Genomic DNA, 14,983 nt, shown 5'->3' with positions numbered 1-14,983 from the left:
ACGATGAGATCATAATTGCTTTTTAACCGAATTCCCTAAGAAGAGAGGTTATCTATTCGACACGTATATATATTTTTATGTGTTTTTATTTGTTTTATATAAAACTAGCGAATGAAAATGCCGTCCAGCTTATGATAAGTATAAGTGAATACAGCGTAAGGACATCTGCTATCAACCGTACATAAGATTAGAGTTTTACCGAGGTCGGCCACAAATACGTTTCTATTTCGGAAGATTAAAAACGAACGCCTCGTGGAGTGTCCCTCCTACATCAAACCTTTTATATTAAAACTTTAAAACTATTAGATCATTGTCAGATAATGCCAGAACAACCAATAGGTTATTATACTCTTTAGAGAGTAACTTCCGAGGACCTTAACTATTTACAATTGCAAATGCAAATCTTATTTTATTGTTAGATTGCACAATCGATACTCTATCATATCGATAGCTGTGAGAAATTTTATTTTAATGAATGATATCATGATATGTATCTTTCTAATTACGTAATATAATTATTTGCAGTATTATTGGCAAATGATTAACAAAAGTCTGTTAATTGCGCATGAATACCATTGTATTTCTATTAAAGGATATTTATAATGGCTATTGATAATTTGGAGACTACTGCTAGTGATAAAAGCAGCAATATTACTACATTATAATAATTTTAATAGTTTTAAGAAATATTAATAAAAACTAAGATTCTATTTACTTTTTTTTTTCTTTTTATTATATAATGAACTATCGCATGTAAGTTCCTTTGCCTCTCCGCATTAAAAATGTAAAATATCGACTTGACACATTGACTCATCTGACAGCGCTGACATTTCTGTTATGGTAGAAAATATTTTGCCTACCCAAATTTAATGCTTCAATTAGAAATTATTTACTTAAAAACCGCTTAATTTATTATGAAATGAGTGCTGTTCTGCTTAAGTGAAATATATAGGCGTTAGTGTATCGGTAATCTTATTTTTTTTAAGGTAATTATTGCTATTTTACACTATGATACAGTTAGAAAATATTTTTTTCGTAAAATCCCATTATTGTTAATTTTGAATGAAATAAATACGAGACTCGCGTGTTTCGGCAGTTGAATTTAATTGTACGAATGCAATCTCGAAAAAAAATTAATTAAAATCTACATGTATGTGAATCAAAATGGTTCTCTCCCCACAACCATGTTTTAATGTATATGATTTAGAAATTTCACTGTTTTTGATACCCAACTAAAATTAGTTTAATTAAAAATAGAGTTTCGCTGTAAATTATTTGTAATAAATTCTTTTACCTGGGCTTACTATATATTACAAAAAAAGTTTAGTGATGTCACATAGTAATAATTTTATTCTCTTTTTAAACCAAAGCATATTGGAAATGATGACTTCTTATGGTATGTAAAATCACTTGGCCAGCTCAGTGGAGTATGACCTAGATCCCTCACTCTGAGGGGCAACCTGTGTCTCCTCTGGGTCTTGCTAGGTTCAGACCCAGCAGTGGGATAGGGAATGGGTTGACAATGTAAAACTACATACATTTCGACATTCATTTATAAAACCCCTGATATACTTTCAATATTTTTTTCTTAAAACTGTAATAAAAAAATCATTTCTTGTAACACCCCTATATTATTAAGGTTGTATTATGTATTACACTTTATATTTTCAGTCCTTAACCAATACATAGATAAATTCCTGATACATTTTCAAAATGTTTTACCTTTTTTGTTCATGAGGGAGAAACCTTCAAAAGATACCCAAAGCCTTGGGAGATCCCAGCCATAACCCTGTGTGTTATGTGGTATATTTACCGCACTAAAATCCAGCCCGGTGACCTCGACTTTTGTTGGAGAACTCCGGGATCTCCAATATAAATTGTCCAACAATTTCAAAATTTTACCCCTAAAGACTTTAACATGCATTAATTGAAAATATTGATATTTTTCATGACACATGTCTTGGTCTCAAAAATAAATTTGAGACAAAATTTATTTCATTGTAAGAATTTATAGATAGTATCTCTACAATTACATACAATTTTTTCTTCATATTTTACTCATATTATATACTATTAATAACTAAATTGTAACTGCTTTAACAGTAATACTAGATTAAAGAGATTGCTGTACATACCTATAATTGGCTTACATATAAGTATTATCTGTCTGGTTGTATGTTCAATGTAAATGTGTTTATATGTTTTGCTGTTGGTATGTCTAAAAAAATAAATAAAATAAAATAAAAAAACATTAACATGTGTAATTTTTATATTTTCAGTATAAACCAACCATGTCAGACAAGACCCAGCTGACTCTCGGCCACCGCGTCATCGTGGTTGGTAAGGAGGTGAAGGGTTCAGTCGCCTACGTCGGCTACCCGACCTTCGCGAGCGGCAAGTGGATTGGTATTATCCTCGACGAGCCTAAGGGCAAGAATAATGGGACGGTTCGAGGACATGCGTACTTTAGGGTAAGAGTTATGTATACTTATTTCTGTTATAACAGCAGTGTTAAGCACTGCTGCTGTGTTCCGGTTTTTGTGGTAGACATACTTTTCTGAGGCTTACAGCGTAGTCCTCAGGGGTAGCGTGCATCTTTGGCTAACCTCAGGTTGGGAATTTTTGACCAGACAGGCAGACCTTTGGGAATCTCATCTTATGTGGGGTTCATTACATTTGTCCATGAGCAGCAGTAGCCCGTTACCATCGGGAAGACTGCATGCTGATTTGCCACTTCTATCACATAAAAAAACAATAAAAACATTGTAACTAATATCATAATTTTTTTTTATAATTATACCTAAGCAATGAGGCAGACAGGCTACCTGATGGAAATCAGTCACGTCGCCTATGGAAATTTGCAACACCAGAGGAGTCGCCAATACATCGCTCTTTTCGCACCTTTTTTGAAGAACCCCATGTCATAGCGGGAATACCTCAGGAGGAAGTTCATTCCACATCTTGCACGTATGTGGCAAGAACGTCCGTTTGTTTGTTTATATGTTTGCTACACTTTCAAGCTTTAGCTACCCATCTAATTGTCATGAAATCCAATTGTACACACATTGTCAGGGGTTTAGAAAAGGACATAGGGTGCTTTTATCCCAAACAAAAGTACCATTTTGTACAAACTTTGTCAGGGACTTTGAAAAAAATTCATTGGGTCCTTTTTATTACCAAAAAAGTACCGTTAGCAAAATAAAACTGAATAAATGGAAGAAATTCAAAATGTTTTTTCAGTGCGAGGAGAACTATGGTGTGTTCGTCCGTCAGACGCAAATCCAACTGCTGGACGCCGACGACAACCCTATGGAGACATCCATGACTACGTCCATCGAGGAGTCGAAGCCGACTGCCACCAATCGACGGTTAAGCAGGTATGCATTTGAAACACACTATTTTTATTACGAAATTATCTATTTCCTTTTTAAATTTGATGACTATATAATGTGACACCTATTTCTGTTATAATAACAGTTAAACAAATAAGTTTTTATTGCCAGGAAATTAATTATTTTAAAATTTGTACTTTGCTGTGGTATTAAGTAGATTTAGGTAACAACAATTTCTGCCTTATAACAACAGTGAAACACATTACAAATTAGTCTTTATTTCTTATGTAGTGTTAAGTGTTAGTGAAGACGAAAGCTTTTCTTGTTTTACTCTAGGAATCACCACTACACCTATTTCTGCCTTATAACAATCAATACATTACATATTAGTCTTCATTACAACAAAATTTACTATTTTCTTTTAGTATACGTCAGAGTATGATGTCGTAAGAACAATGGGTAGAAAATTTTATACTTCAAATTCATGGGTACCGTTGGCACACCTTTTTTTATCTAATAACAATATATGAGTATTACAAATTAGTCCTTATTACCACGAATTAAACTATTTTTTGTATTTTCACGTAGTTATAAAGTGTTGACAATGGTGGAACCCGGTTTTAGACACTACTGTTACACCTATTTCTTCTACATAACAACAGTTATTCCAACACATTACAAATTAGTCTTTATTACCACGTAATAATCTACTTTCTTTTAGTATTTTTCAATAGTAAGTTTTTTTTTTATAGGTAATGGTTTTGTATTTTTTATATTCATATGTCTAGAAGCATTACGCCCAAGCTGGCATTGTCAGATTTGATGCAAGAGAGACAATCTACAAGAAATAAAGGGTATAACAATATACATAAAAATTATAACACACATTTTTTATATGGTTTTACATGGTATAGGTATGATGACAGATATAATAAAAGGAAATTTTAGAAAATAATATTATTACAGTAATAAATTAAATTTTAACGAAATGAATTGCAATCCTTTGATCAGCGGTCGCCATACCGATCTGACGCGCAGAGCCCCGGGTTCGATCCCCGGCCATCAAATCAAATCAAATCAAAGTGTTTGTGTATTTGTCTCTGTATGACATGGGGCTCTTCAAAAAAGGTGCAAAAAGTGCTCTCCTTCAAAGCCGGCGATGCATTGGCGACTCCTCTGGTGTTGCAAATGTTCATAGGCGACGTTGACTACTTTCCATCACGTAGTATGTCTGCTTTATCGTTAGGCTCAACTATATAAAAAAAAAAAACACCCATTACACAGGGAATCCTAGTGTGGGTCTGTGAGTGTAGAAAGCGACTTTATATACCTATTTTAATTAAGCGCGAAAACGCTCTCGATTAGTCTCGATGTCATGGCGTACGTTGATGACGTCACGCCTCGATATTTCATAAAAGTTCACGCAATTCGGTTTTGCATAGTGAGATGTGACGTCATTCGTTTCGATATGTTTCATATGACATGGCTCCAGTATTTTATACTATTATTTTATTGAAAATATAATTTACGTTTAAGTTTATATTAAAACTGATTATTTTTTAGTTTTTTTTAATACTGTCATCATGCTTATACAAGTAGGCTAAGTAAAGATACTATAGTATACATTCAGTTTGTGTGGTCTACTGCTAAATATATTTTTAAAAGCTAGTCCTAGGTAGAGTTTACGATATTAGTCATATGTTTAATATTTGTACTGTGTGTAATACGAAATGTTATTATTGTAAGGCGATGGCAACTTAGTGAATATTTTGGAGGGCTTATGACCTTAGAGCTCCCTTCCTACCCTTGATTCCGCTAAAAAATACACGACGACTACATAAACTCTTTTAGTTAAAAAGTCGGTTGGAAATCAAAAAGTACATGTGTTTTAATGAAGCTTCATTGACACATAATTTAACATAATAAAATAACTTAAGTAATAACAAATATTTATAAATAATAACAGTGTAGTTATCATTGACATGAATGAAGTGTGATTTTTTTAATACATGTTTTTTTTTCATCGTCTGTGGCTATTGCAATGGTTTACAAAATAAATATGTTGGCAAGTAAGTTCCCGCCATGTTTTTAGGTTTATTTTTGAATATATATGACAAACTGATTAGTTAAAGTTTATTCTCGCTTATTGTTTACAAATTCTATCCAACGTTTAATATAATTTTCAGTTCATTTAATCTCTTTGGTACAAATATTTTTTTTCTAATAAAGTTTGGTAATGTTTCAATTCGAAAAACTTATTCTATGATATTGCCAATTTTGCGTCAGTATTGAACCAAACGCCGCGCATAGCAACTTGACTTTTGGCTGAAGATTAACCTGAACTAAATAAAGCAAACAAGAAAAAAACCAATTTCAGTGGGACAAAATGCTTTTTCGAATTATTTTAACCATTAGGCCACAAACATTTGATGATATTATGTGAAATGCGTATGTCAAAAAATGGCGGGTACTTAGTTGCCAACCAAATATAACATGTTAAGGTAAGTATTTGTTAGGATTCTAGTATATTTTGACTATTAATATTGTGTTTTATTCATTGCAATAGCCTCAGTGTTTCATAAAGGGGAATTGGAGAAGAAAATAACATTAGATAATAATTTTAAATTCGATTTTAGAGAATAAAATATAAGAAAATTCATATTTTCAACATTTTAATATATTCAATTCTCCCCGCATTATCCATTTAAGTGCATACACACTGTTGTAATATGAAAAAATGTGGTAAATATAAAAAAATAATATATCATGCTTCCAATAATAAGATTATTAATTATTTTCTCAATGGTTTTTAAATTTTTACACTGAAATCCAAGTATTTAAGTGTAGTGTCAAAATTTGGATGGCAGAAGACTGTGACTTAAGTCTTTATAAAGGTGGTAGAACCCTTTGTGGTTCGACTCCGGCGGCACCACCGCCACACCTATTTCTGTTATAACAGCAGTGTTGAGCGCTGCTGGGTTCTGGTTTAGAGTGTGGTAAGGGAGACATACTATTCCGAGGCGTTCCAGCTTAGTCCTCGGTACCGGCGCTTCTGTGGCCAACCTCAGGTAGGAATATCTAATCCTGTCTGGGGTTGATTACAGATGTCCATGGGCGGTAGTAACCACATACCATCAGGTGGACTGCATGTTTGTCTGCTACTCCAATTAATAAAAAAAACTGAAAAATCGCGTCGAAATTTCAATTTTTTAACACAAATCTATTTACAACAGTATGTATCCACATACTAACGAAAACAATAGACTGACCTAACTGATAGTGTTTTTTTCTTGCTAGTATAACAGTGGCCCAGAGGTCTAGACCGACCACGTGAGTACTAGATACACAACGTAGATCCACTGCTTCTAGCTTTTGCACTGTAGACATTTGTTATTTTTTTTAATATATATTTTTTTTTAATTTTAAGACCTTATTCTTCAGCTGTCATTTGAAATTGGAATTATTGAGTGATTTTTTTTTTCAGAGGAAAAACATCAATATTTTTGTAGCTAGAAAATGAAAAAAAACGATCTGTCAAGTTACATATTTTCGTTAAAAAATGGGAAAAATGCTTTTTTAATTATAAATATTAATGTAGTTTCATAAAGTATCTTTCATGTTAATGTATTGCACATTCACATGTTTTTTTTTTATTAAAAAGTATATGAATCTTTAAAAAACAAAAAATATTTTGAAGCTGGTAACTTACTTTGAAATGAAATTATTGACAGAAACGTAATGTTTTTTTGCATCAAAACAAGTAAAAATGTATTCCGTTTTATCATTACTTTTACTTACCTTCTATCTATTTTCAAAATCATATGTCTGAAATTAATATATTTTTTTTTTATATTTTTCTCCACATATTTCTCCGTTCTGTTTTTTAAAACAATTTCAATTGACAGTGAAGACTGGGATATTTCTAGTTTTATATTTTGCAAGCAAAAGGGTCCATGTTAAGCATTATGTATTATTTCACAGGCAGCGGCTTAATTTATTGTGATAATCGCAACATTGTGGAAAGGATCATGTTTTAATTGTATCTGTATAGAAAACCGACATAAAGTTTGTTATTTCAATATTTGAGTTGTTCTTGAGAGATTCAACTCTGCGGCGTCATCGTCATCCTTATTTCTGTTATAAGAGCAGTGTAGCGCTGCTGTGTTCTGAGAGTTCAGAGACACTTGAATGAGGCTTTTAACTAAGTTCTCTAGAGTAGCAGTGCCCTTGTTAAAAATTTGAGAACTTCGATCTTAAGTGTTTGTTTCTCCCAGAATCAGAACGATTAAGCCATAGTTCACCGCGCTGGGCATGTGCGTATTGGTAGACTTCACATACCTTTGAGTTTTTTTTTTATATTAAATAATAACTAATAAATAAAAGTAGGTTTTTTTTTATTAATATTTGACGAATAATATTGAAAAAAAAAATCAATTTTATGTCGGTTCCACATAATATGAAATGTATTTTTTGTTAATTAACATAAGTTTAATTTTAGATCTTGTTTCACTGTCCTGCCTTGAATTCACAAGGGTAAAGCATAATATATTAAAAGGTTCGAATTTAAATTCATCTCACGCTGAATGGCACATGATGCTGGGTTCTGTGAGTACATGACTGGTCGAGATGGTGGCAATTACATTTTGTATTTAACGAGTAAAAGATTAGTCGCATAACAGGCGCGGTCCCAGGGAGAGTCATAGGGGTAATGACCCTCCCCAGAAACCGTAGAATCCGACTCGTACATGGTCAGATTTTGCGTTCCGTGCGTTTGTATGAAGACTGAATACTGTATGGATACTTATACTGTGCCTTGGCGGAGCATGATCTAGTGCTACTTCTATCTTATAAAATAACCTTATGCCGTTTATATGCGCTGCTAAACTTCATATCAACGCTCGTCATCTCGGAAGCTTTTACCACGCAAAGAATCATCAAGTCAAAGTCAGCATTTGCGCGGTTTACGTCAATTGTGGGGTTACAGGGCCAACATGCTTGGTGCTTATGGTGCAAAAACACTTTATGGATCAGATTATAAAGATAGAACCGTATGTGGTTCGACTCGCCTGGTATCTGTACACCTATTTCTGCCTAATAACAGCAGTATTAAGCGCTGCTGAAGTCAACCTCAGGTGGGAATGTATTCTCTGGGGCCACCTACTGTCAGGTGGCCTGCATGCTCATATTGTACTCCTATATTATTAAAAGAAACATTTACATTTATGGCAATTGAAGCAAGGTCTAGAATACGTTTGGAGTAACACAGTTTTTTAAGATCAACTTAAATCGTTTTATTGTCATTTCTGTCTAAACATTTTAAAGGTTGTCTTAGCCATCCAATTGACACTAAGCTCTTCTTCTTCTTGATCTGCAAAATATCTTCTAGCTACTAGTTGATAGCTCATCAACGGTATCTCATTCTTCAGTTCCTTTATGCTCATTTAAGTAAGATATAAAAAAAGAAAAATAAATAAGGAATACTATAGTATCATCGCTTACCTAAGTTTTGGTAGTGTTGCCATACTTGGGCTTAAATTCCCATCAAAAAGCTGTGTTGCTCCATATTTCAATTTTACCGTTTATAATAAGATTGTTTTTAAAACCATCGGTGGGCGATTCAATGTTATACATAATATGTATATGTCACATAACCAAAGATATTATGTTTGGACTGACAATTAGACTAGGAATAATATTAAAAATCATGTTTCTAAATAAAATAAAGCAGAAAACTGGGCAAATAATACACACCATTTTGATTTAAAATATGTTACAAATTATCACGTTGAAAAAATGTTAAACTTTCGTTAGGACGCGTGGCCTGATCGAAAATTCGTAAGACGGCAAACAAACTGCAAAAGTCAAGATGTCATCCGGTGTCAACATAGAAAAAATATGTCAATGGGTGTCAGTCTCATTTTTATTTATTATATTTTATTATTCAGGTTAGGTTTCGAAAGTTTTCACTTCTGCCGGCGCTCCCGGAATGCAACCCGTTATTTTTTTTTATTGTTACGATATCCAAACACGATATATTTGGATATACTACATCAATATAATATATGTTGTGTTCGTCAAATAACAATAGTATACTAACAATGTAATTCAATAAAGGGTCCGTCGGAAGGCGTCGCCCGCGCAGACGAAAGCGGGGTCGTTGTCCATGTCGAGGTAATTTGTGATATAGTTTGTATGTGTTTTGACGGGGTTGCCAGTGCGAGGGGAAATTCTCCCGGAATAATGGGAGATTTGTGGTAGATTTTTTGTTGTTTTTATTTTATTGTTTGTTGTAAAAGTTTTAATTTTTATAACGATAAAGATGGCTTGAAGAAACTTAGACTGGTAGAGATGGTGGTGACCACCTCAGATGTTACCATCCGTATGTCCCATTACCGTGCCATTCCGAAGCATTCCAATTTAGTCCTCCGGGGTGGCCAACGCATCTGTGGTCGACCTCAGATAGGACTCTAGTCTGACTTGGGCTTGATTACAGATGTCCATGGGCGGCAGTAGACACTTACCGTTAAGTGGACTGCATGCTCGTCATGCTATAAAAATATTATTTTGTCGTTCAAATTTGTAAAATCTTAATTTGGAAGTTTAGAGAAAGTACACAAATGGTAAATATTTGTTTCACATAAAAAAATGAAATTTTTGTTATGGGAACTGGCAACCCTGTACGTAGTAAGTATTGTGTTTGTATATAGTTTATATGCGGTCTTACTGTTTAAGCTAAATTCTTGATTTTTTTTTAAGTAGCGTAGCATCGTAAACATAGATTTAACTTTCTTATAACTGATTTGTAAAGCATCTGTCTTGCACTTTTTCTTATGCACCAAATATGTTATGCAATAACTAAGTTAATAGATATGCCATATTTAATTTAAGATTAAGAACGTTAATTTTTATCCCGCGAATAAATATATTATCACCACGAGTAAATAAATACAGCATATAACGAAAACTCCTTACAAATTGCATGAGTAGTTTTTGAGAAAATCGCAGGCATGCAAACATACATTACATACATACATAGCGGTCGGATACAGAAGCTCCTTTTTTGAAGTTTGTTAAAAATTAATGCATTGGAAGGCATCGATGTAGAGGCATATCTATTTATTTAGATCTGTGATCTGTTATTTCTGTTTCTGTATAAAGGCAATTTTCTTGTCACGCGTGTATCCACCCGCACGCGCGTCTCATCAGCATACAAGAATTAGTACGGTACAGTCTCTTGTCGCTGTCGTCGCTGCAGTCTGCGAGCCGCGTATGACACGAAAGGGTGTAAAGCTTGCGTGTTAGTATCGCGCGTAAGGGCGTCACCACGCGTGTAAAAGGACGCTTTTATTGTCGCGTGTGTGTCCACTCACACCCGCGTCTCAACTGCATACATTAATCAATACGCTGCAATTTATTAGAGAAACGTGTATGACACGATAGGATGCAAAGCATGCGTATTGGTGAGTCGCCCGTGTGGGTGTTAGCACGCGTGTACAAGGACGCTTTTATTGTCGCGCGTGTGTCCACTCGCACGCGCATCAAACCCATATACTGAATTAATACGCTGCAGTCTTCGCGAGCCGTGTGCGTATGACACGATAGGATGTAATGCAAGCGTGTTGGTGGGTCGCACGTGAGGGCGTTACTACGCGTGACAGGGAAGGTGCCGTAAGCACGTTACGTATTTTAGTTTTCATTTCGTTAAATTTGTTTATACCTGCATATATTTTTATTTCTATAAATAAATAAAGTGAATAAGCCAATGACTGATGTCAATTAACGAGAAGATGCCTTAGATTTAAAATTATTTAAGCATGCTGATTTGTTAGTATAAATGTGTCGTAGTTCCTTGGTATGGATGCACTACTATGTTGGAGATTCGGGTTTAAATCCAAGGCACTTATGATTGTTAAGAGACATGTGTGACATTAATTACTTATCAGTGAAACTACAAATTTAGAACTTTGGTACTCAAAAATTGGTTAATATTGATTATTACTAACGGAATTAAGAATGGCGTGAAAAATAAATAAAACAACACATTTATTTATTGAAACATACATTTTTGTAAACTCTTAATAATTTTAGGTAAACGAAATCAATTCAAGTGTATATTTAACATACTTTGCTATTGGTATAAAATTTTTGCTTATATTTTTTAGCATTTACTTTCTTATTTCCTTAAACTCGCCGTAAGTGAACCGTATTTATAATCTAAGATCAACACAGGCTGTAAAACCACGCTTATTTGCACTATACTTTAGAGAGAAGAAAATTTAATAAAAAATATTGTTAAATACATTTTATTATTAACAATTTTCTTTTGTTCTTCCTATTATTGTAAGTTAATTGCAAATAAATTAGGAATAACACAAGCTGTAAAAACTACGCTTATGTACACAATTCTACCGAAAAAAATACAAATTATACAAAAAAAGTGCTAAATTATATGTAATGACAGCTCGCGTACCTCTCTGGCGAGCAGTCGTCAGTCCCTCACCTCGTATGTGTCGCCGACCACCGAGCGGGCGACCTCCCCGGACATGGTGAAGAGAGCGTCGTTTGTAGAGGTATGCTATTTAAAGGAAATACCGCTTATGAATGGTGTCAGTCTCTTGTACTACAAGCATTACGCACCGCGTCATTCCCTTGTCATGTAAGCATTGATGACGTCATAGATGTGATGAAAAACATTTAAATTCGTTACCTCCCTGGCGAGCAGTCGTATGTGTCGCCGACTACCGAGCGGGCCACTTCCCCGGATATGGTGAAAAGAGCGTCGTTTGTAGAGGTACTGTATTCTATGAAAAAACTGCTCATAACCGCGTCAGTCCCTTGTCATAAAAGCATTGGTGTCGTCATAGATGTGATGCGAAATTGTTAAATGCTTGTTACTTCCCTGGCGAGTAATCAGTCCCTCACCTCGTATATGACGCCGACCACCGAGCGGGCGACGACCCCGCACATGGTGAAGAGAGCGTAGTTTGTAGAGGTACTATATTCTATGAAAATACTGCTTATGACTGCGTCAGTACCCTGTCTTACAAACATTGGTGTCGTCATAGATGTGATGAGAATTTTTTAAATGCTCGTTACCTTCCTGGTGAGTAGTCAGTCCGTGACCTCGTATGTGACGCCGACCACCGAGCGGGTGACGTCCTCGGACATGGTGAAGAGAGGGTCGTTTGAGGATGTATTTTTTCAAATATACAGACGACGTGTGTTATAGAGAACAGTCGACAGTCCCTTGTCTCAGAAAATATAGTCAAGAGTTCCAGAGCAAAGTGGGCGTCGTTTCATGGTATTGTATTAAAACGTTATCGTAATTATACGTTAAAGGGGAATGGTTATTACTGGCCTATTTTTTGTTTGTCGCTCGTTTCTTTTCTTTAAGATTTTTAAGATACCTACTGATGTGTTCTGTCGAGCAGTCGTAAGTCCCTTGCCATATGATATCAATTTTATGGTATAAATACGACACCAATTTTGAAGGCATACGACCTCAACAATTCTGTTTTGATGAGAATTCGTCAGTCCCTTGCCCTAAATATAACAATAAATTTCAAAAGGTACTACTATATTATTTACTTGACACCTTGCAGACCGGCTTCGTGGAGACCCTAACGCCGCAGTACACGCCGGGGCAGAGCATCACGTCCCCCCAGGTGTCTGAAGACAAGCTGGCCAACATTCAGGCTCAACAAGAGGTAGGATGTGCTATTTTTTTAACAGGTATACTTTGTTTTGTTGTACTGTGTGTAAGACTCACTAGTTATATAAGTTGGGATAAGTTTAGTGTTAGGACAGTCATATTGAAGACATCTTGAAAGCCACACGCCTCTTTTACTCTACATGGCGACCCTGCCAGGCCTGTTAAAACTGGAAGAACACCTACCAAAAGAAGATCTCTCTAGATCAGCGGTTTCCAACCTTTTCTTCGTCAGGGACCACTTTTATGATATTCTTGTTAGCAGGGACCACAATGTAGATAAAATAAAAATAAACTGTAATAATGAAACTGAAACTTTAATTAAAAGCTAAATATGATCTTACATAAAAATAATGATATTGTGGGATAACGTTTTGTAATTGTATTAATATGATTTCTGAGCAAGTATCTTCTTTACTAGTTCGTTTATCCTAGGTCTAAAATTGTTACTCAAAGCTAGACGCAAATCATCACTTACTGTCAAACGATTCTTAATTTTAAAATCGTTTGCGGACCATATTTTAGCTTCTGCGGACCATTGGTTGGGAATATTGGCTGTTCTAGATCATCAATGGTCAGTGGTCAGTCCTCTACACCTATATTATAAAAAAAAAACCCTAAGGTTCGGACAGATGCATTGCTAAATGTTAACCCGGGGATTAGATTGGAACGCCTCAGAAAAGTATGTCTCCCTTACCACACCCCTCAAACCAGAAAATAGCAGCGCTTAACACTGCTGTTAATAAAATTAACGGTAATATAGCGGTATCTTTTAAATTTAATTCTTTATACTGTTAATAAGACTTCATTGAGTAACTCTGTCCTTGGCTGATTAACAAACTTTGTTGACTTTCCCGTTTTTAGTAGTATTGTTGCAAATGTATAGTGGTAAGGTTCTGTTATCGGTGTAATATAGTAAAATCTGAATATAAAGTTTTCTATAATGTAACCTGTGGGAATATAAGTTTAGTTTTTACCACGCTATATTAGCTTGACCTGTATGTGCATTTTGAAGGTGGTAGAACCCGCTGTGGTTCGACTCCGGCGGCACCACCGCCACACCTATTTCTGTTATAACAGCAGTGTTAAGCTGCTGTGTTCTGGTTTGAAGAATGTGGTAAGGGAGACATACTTTTCTGAAACATTCCAGCTTAGTCCTCAGGGGTAGCGGCGCATCTGTGGCCGACCTTAGGTAGGAATATCTAATCCTATCTGGGGTTGATTACAGATGTCTATGGGCGGCAGTAGCTTACCATCAGGTGGACTGCATGCTCGTCTGCTACTCATATATTATAAAAAAAAAAAACACTTATCAACAAGGTAATAGTTAAGTAACAACAAAAAGGAATAAATTTCAATATTCCAGATCGCAAGCCTGAAGACGGAAGTGGAAGACCTGAAGGAGAAGCTGGAGACGTTGAAGGTGCGGAGGTCGGAGGACAGGGAGAAGCTGCGAGAGCTGGAGCGGGTGCGTCTCCAGCTGGAGCAGGCCAACGAGTTCAAGACGAAGATTATGGAGTCGCAGGCCCAGCTGCAGCGGGACCTGCAGCGGGCTAGGCAAGAGGTGAGACTTAATAAAGTAACTTTATACAGAAAAGCCGAGGAGAAGTAACAGATTTCGGTACAGAACTAGCCACACTTCAGCTAGCACGTAAGTTATTGAGTAACAGGGGTGAAAGGAGGTAAATCTGAATGAAGTTTAAATATAGAACGGATGTTTCGGAAGTTGCAGCGACTCGCGTCTCCAGCTGGAGCAGTTCATAGAGTTAAGACGAAGACGAGTCACAATTTAAATATAGAACACACGACAAGAGAACAGAATTAATTTAGAATACAGAACATAAACTTAGAGAGCTTAAGCAGGCTATGGAAACTAGGTCGAAGACAATGGGAGTCGAAAACGCAGGGGTAACTAAATATGTAGAGGGCTAAACAGAAGGTG

General features: G+C 35.4%; 1 protein-coding gene across 1 annotated transcript in view; it reads left to right on the top strand.

The window, feature by feature from the left end:
* The first annotated feature begins 818 nt into the window (after positions 1–818).
* DCTN1-p150 (dynactin subunit 1) overlaps positions 819–14,983 on the top strand; it is a 47,741-nt gene continuing 33,576 nt past the window's right edge. The window contains exons 1-8 of the mRNA XM_073085205.1: positions 819–986; positions 2,280–2,471; positions 3,241–3,377; positions 6,630–6,662; positions 9,447–9,503; positions 11,794–11,902; positions 12,935–13,039; positions 14,408–14,605. Coding sequence (XP_072941306.1) covers positions 2,292–2,471; positions 3,241–3,377; positions 6,630–6,662; positions 9,447–9,503; positions 11,794–11,902; positions 12,935–13,039; positions 14,408–14,605 — 819 coding nt within the window. The 5' untranslated portion in view covers positions 819–986; positions 2,280–2,291. The remainder of the gene's footprint in view (positions 987–2,279; positions 2,472–3,240; positions 3,378–6,629; positions 6,663–9,446; positions 9,504–11,793; positions 11,903–12,934; positions 13,040–14,407; positions 14,606–14,983) is intronic.

This window comes from Epargyreus clarus, unplaced genomic scaffold, assembly GCF_041222505.1.
Source record: "Epargyreus clarus isolate Ecla_fem2 unplaced genomic scaffold, WU_Ecla_fem_2.2 ptg000022l, whole genome shotgun sequence".
Taxonomy (NCBI): Eukaryota; Metazoa; Arthropoda; class Insecta; order Lepidoptera; family Hesperiidae; genus Epargyreus; species Epargyreus clarus.
This window is presented reverse-complemented; position numbering and strand designations above follow the sequence as displayed.